At 31.4% G+C, this 5,537-nt stretch overlaps 1 protein-coding gene across 1 annotated transcript; it reads left to right on the top strand.

Annotated features, from left to right (window-relative positions):
* Positions 1-1,841: 1,841 nt before the first annotated feature.
* On the top strand, positions 1,842-4,673 carry LOC123695147 (brachyurin-like). The gene is made up of 5 exons (XM_045640889.1): positions 1,842-1,920; positions 2,836-2,977; positions 3,509-3,755; positions 4,045-4,218; positions 4,523-4,673. Exons 1-5 carry the CDS (start codon positions 1,854-1,856, stop codon positions 4,670-4,672), a joined length of 780 nt encoding a protein of 259 aa, XP_045496845.1. The 5' UTR covers positions 1,842-1,853; the 3' UTR covers position 4,673.
* Positions 4,674-5,537: the final 864 nt, after the last annotated feature.

Genomic DNA, 5,537 nt, shown 5'->3' with positions numbered 1-5,537 from the left:
AGTACGCAAAGAACATTGCGAGACTGAAAGGATTTATTAAACCTTACTATCCATGTTCTTATAAAAACTAGATTAAATCTATGCTCTACTTTTTTTCTTTGTTATCTATATTTATCATATTCCTTATAATTATCTGTGGTTTTGTTTAAATTAACTATTCCACAGGTAATTAGACTTGTCCAAAACCAAAATTAAACGTAAAGTCAAAACCAGAGTCTGTTCGAAGCCACACATCGTCCAGTTTCGTATATTCAAGTTTTAATTAAATGAACTAAACATAGAACGAAGTTAGTAAAAATAAGATTATCTGCTATTACGACCCAACATAAGAGTGACGTAGATTTTTTGTGAGTAGTACATTTATTAAATACTAATTTAACTCACTAAAAATATTTATCTCGATAAAAACTTACCTGAAAATAGAATTTTTAATAGTACAACATTTATATTGCTAAAATATTTCAGGCATTTAAATAACATCAACTTTGGAACACAACTATTACGACCAAAACTGCCCGTTGGAATACCAGGAATTCAGAGATTGTTGGTCAACTATATTCCCGCATAGAAAACTGTAACAAACACTACTAATGAATATACAAGCTATTTATTCTGCAACTGAAACTTCTACCACAAATTCCGAGTCTAGGCACGTCCATAGCGAATTTACGGTCGATTCAACCGATACTCGATTATAAGGCATTGATCTTTTTTAAATTTCACAATTTATTCGCATTCGGACGCTCTCTCGAGTGGAAAGAGAAATAATTTTGTGATTAGACGCGTCTAGAATAATTTGAGGGGTTTATAATTGTAACTTGTCTTCCAATTCGGGAATGTGATGGGAGTAATAAAGAGGGCTTTTTCGCAATGCAGTCGGGGTTTTATTGGTGTTGCTTTCAACTAGGTATTCGTACATTTTCATCATCTAGCTTATTTCTATTTTTGTTTTCACGTATTTTTGCAGGTAAAGTAATTGTAGTTAAAAAGGTTGGTTAAAAAGTTGAAAATTTCGAGAAACAAAATATGTTGAAATATTTTGAGCTAGATGTAGAAAATGTAAGAATATTTTTCAGACCAAAAACATTTCTCGCTGATTTGATAATCTTCGAAGTGGGCTAGAGAGAGGAAAGGACCCAAATGAAGTTCAGTTCTAATAACCATTACCTATGTATATGGTAAATTGAAAAAATCTCATATAAGTAATAAATAATAAGCGAGCAGAAGTCCCGTATTGATTGGCAAAATCTCATTTCCTTTGGATACATTTTATGTCTTTACGGGTCCTGGCTTCGAACAATTGAAATGTATCGGTTGAAGCTATATAATATTTTTTTGTATAGAAAGAAATACTTTGATTAATAGTTTCTGAGTATAGTTTCGGATCGGTATTGGTTGAGGATTATTCTAGAAGAAGAACATTTTGACCGACTTTAAGAAAAGAGGATTATGAAGGAGAAATGTTTGAAATATTTTTGGTAATGGAATTGACCTATCTGTTGGTCTGTGAATTCATTACACAAAGGGCTCAGCAATTTCAGGTGGGTATGAACGAAAATAATATTTTTAAAGTTAATTGTTATAAGTTAGTTTATTCAAATTGAAAATAAAATTATTTTCAGATTGTCTGAACAAAAAGGTATTTACTATGAATTTATTACTAGGTATATGATATTATTACAAACATAATTCCTCAATCTTATCATGTTTAAATTGTAACAATATTTTTTTATGTTAACTTACGTATTAGAATTCCAGTTGCATTCCTCTATTAAAATATTTTGTATAAATATCGATCATTGAAATTAGTATTTCATATTGTTTTTATACTATTATATAATTAGTACATAACAATGTTATTTAAAACGTTATTTATCGTTCTACTGTATAATTACATAAATGCGGAAGACCCTGGGTTACGTAAGTTTTTTGAAAACTTAAAAAGAATTATATCTTGTACCATTTTTTATTTTCTTTTATTCAGCCTGTTTTCTCTCGGATTGGCCAACTATCCATACTAATATTATAAATGCGAAAGTAACTCTGTCTGTCTGTCTGTTACTCAATCACGCCTTAACTACTGAACCAATTTGCATGTAATTTGATATAGAGATATTTTGATACCCGAGAAAGGACATAGGATAGGTTTTATCCCGGAAATCCTACGGGAACAGGTTTTTCTTTGAAAACGCGGGCGAAGCCGCGGGCGGAAAGCTAGTCTACAATAAAATATCTAATAGCTAATTTTAAGTAATTATTTTTTAAAATTTGAATTCTTTGATTCGTTTCTTAGCTAGGTCAATTTACAAGTCTAAAAAATGTTAACCGAACTTTTTGATTCTTTGAATTGTTAAGACCTAGTTGCAAAGTTATAGAGCGTGATTATCGAAGGCTCTTCTTAAAGTTGGACTTCAAGTTTCATGAATACGTCTAGACTCTTATCTACTTAGATAGATTTAAGATAATCGTCGGATACAATTTTTCATTCAAACAAATGATAATATAATAATCATAACATAATTATTAATTGCTCCACAGAATTTACTAGTTTATTGAAAACAATATCGTATTTTCTTTCGTATTATCGAAATTTCAAACTAAGGAGTGTCTCTGACTTTTTAGAAATCGATATCACTAATATTTCGATTAGTTTGACACAATACAATATTTTTTCACTTTTAAATGAACATAGTTTAGAAAAGCATTTTTACTACTATTCAATCTGTTTTTATTTTTTTCGTCTTCATTGAGATTATTGATTCCATTAATCTTTGGTCCTTCAAATATCAACCAAATTTATTCGTATTTTAATTCTTAACAATATTTTACTTTTAGCGGACATTCTGCCTCGTATTTTATATGGAGAGGAGGTTAGGATAGAAGATCATCCATATTTTGCTGGTTTGATAAACTGTGGAGCTGCCATCATCTCCGACAGATATCTGCTGACTGCTGGCCATTGTGTTGCTCAACCCTGGTATGTTTTAGTTACTTGATTGTTTATTTTCGGTTTAACAACTTTATTTATCTCTTATTACACAAGAACAATACAATATGATCTTTTATACATGTGAGCAATAATAATTTTGCAGTTAGTATACCTAACACATTAATCAGCTATCGAAATTAGTTAAGTATGTCTTTTTAAGCAATAGTAATTGATGAGGATTCTTTAGTTGCTTAAGAAAAGCTATTGTACAATTAAATTATAAATAGTTTTCTTTCCAAAAATATTTCACCTTATGTTCACTGGCTTTTAAACCTGTGGTCCGCTATATCTGATATCTACTATGTTTAAATGAGTTTAAGCTACTTGAGTTTGGAAAAGGGTGTAGAGTAAGAAGAGTTGTTTTATTTCTTAATAGTTAAAAGACTTTTCTTATTTTATTGACAATAAGGCAGCGCTTGACCACAATCACGCTTGATGTGGATGTGTGATCTCACCTAGAAGGTACCCGTTTACTCTATACTTGAAGATATTAACAAGAGTTTTAAAACCAATTTTCAGGATAATGCAATTTGCTACTTACGCATACGTAGGTGGAGAAACGACCCAGAATAGCCAAATGGTTAACTACGACAAAGTCATCCTTCACGAGAACTATCATCTGATTCAAGGGATCCCTTTCAATGATATTGCTGTGATACGACTGGCCAGGCCCTTGAAGTTCTCCAGCAAAATCCAGCCGTTAAAATTGCCGAGACAAGACTCTACGAAGTCCTTTTTGACGTTCGTTGGCAGGGGTAATGGGGAGGTAAAGATTGTTATTTACTGCCAATATTACTGCACTTTTATATTCAGTTAAAAGTGATCGAATCAGTCTTTATAAGCTTTTTGGTTTAACAGCAATCCTTAAGTCATGACTGCTGTGTGCTACCTTTTTATGGTATAAAATTTATGCATTGGTAAATCATTCATCGCCATAAGTTGGAAAGAAGCAAATATGTAACGCCCTAGATACTATGTGTTGTAACATATCCTTTAAATTACAGTTTCTATAGACATAACTCTCAATTTGTATATACCTACATGATTTCTTTCAGGACGGTCAAGCAACAAAACAATTATTAAAGATGGATGTACAGAGATTGTCTCCATCAGAGTGCATCTCACTTGTGCCTCCACAGTACAGTCTCTACATATATCAATTCAAAGACATATTGTCGAAAATCAACGTTTGCGCAAAGAGAACTAATAACATGCCTGGTATATGCAGTGTAAGTAAATAATAAATATACATAGACAATATTAATAACCATAAATATTTTTTGAATAATATTTAATTATCGTAATGTGTACGACAACATTAACAGTGTTATCAAAAATGTGAATATGTGCCAGAAATTGTTTTCCTTTGATAAGCCAGATCTTACTTCTTAATAATAATACTTAAATTAAAAAACAAATTTACCAATTACAGTAATTATCACCGTTTGAATCTCGTTTATCGAAATAATTTTTCTGGGGTGCCACAAGGCACTCTAGGTCCTCTATTATTAATAATTCATGACTTAATTTCAGGGTGATTCTGGCAGTCCCTTAACTGATGGTAACGTTGTGGTTGGATTGGCTTCATACGGTGGTGAAAATTGTCATGCAAACCGTTTAGGGTTCTACGTCAATGTAGCGTATTACGCTGACTGGGTTAGAAAAGTTACCGGTTTGCAGTAAACAATTTTATAGTGATTTTTAAAATAAACATTTTGAAGCATATTAATTGTTATTTTTTATTTTCTGTGGACCTTACGAATGCTACTATAACTTATTTAAGCATATTTTTTTAATCCATACTAATATTATAAATGCGAAAGTAACTCTGTCTGTCTGTCTGTTACTCAATCACGCCTTACCTACTGAACCAATTTGCATGAAACTTGGTATGGAGATATTTTGATACCCGAGAAAGGACATAGGCTACCTTTTATTGCGAAATATGTACCACGGGCGAAGCCGGGGCGGACCACTAGTAAATGAATAAAATAAACTTTGAATTGGATTTTATATAGTAAATCGCTAACAAAATGGGACAATATAAATTTTTATATATTTATTAAACATTTGAATGCCATAAAACCAAAAATATCAAATTCAACAAAATGGGACAAGTTTAAATGAATTTGAAACTTTATAACGTTGACGCCCAATAGTAGTTTAATGTTTAACACATTGTTGTATTCTGAGTATAATTATGTAGTTATATTGATTTTTTTAATAAAATTATAGAGGCCACATTGAGCCTGTTTGAAGAATCCTTTAATAATATCATGAACGACGTCTAGGGTTTATGTAATATGTCTATGTATTTATATACAGGGTGTCCCACTGTTGGTATACTAAGCTCAAAGGAGGTTATAGTTTTGCATACGCTGAGTACGTAAAAAATACTTATAAAATTCCAGACGCATTTTTTTTTCAAATAGATGAATTCTTAAAACTCTATGTGTACACCCATTACAATCAACCCGCCCAACTTTGCCACCAGCACGTGTGCTATCGTTTAAGATTATGTTTTCATAGACAAAATGCTCACATTAGA

This window comes from Colias croceus, chromosome 10 (genome assembly GCF_905220415.1).
Source record: "Colias croceus chromosome 10, ilColCroc2.1".
In the NCBI taxonomy this organism is placed as follows: Eukaryota; Metazoa; Arthropoda; class Insecta; order Lepidoptera; family Pieridae; genus Colias; species Colias croceus.
Note: the sequence above shows the minus strand (reverse complement) of the source record. Positions and strands in the feature narration are given on the sequence as shown.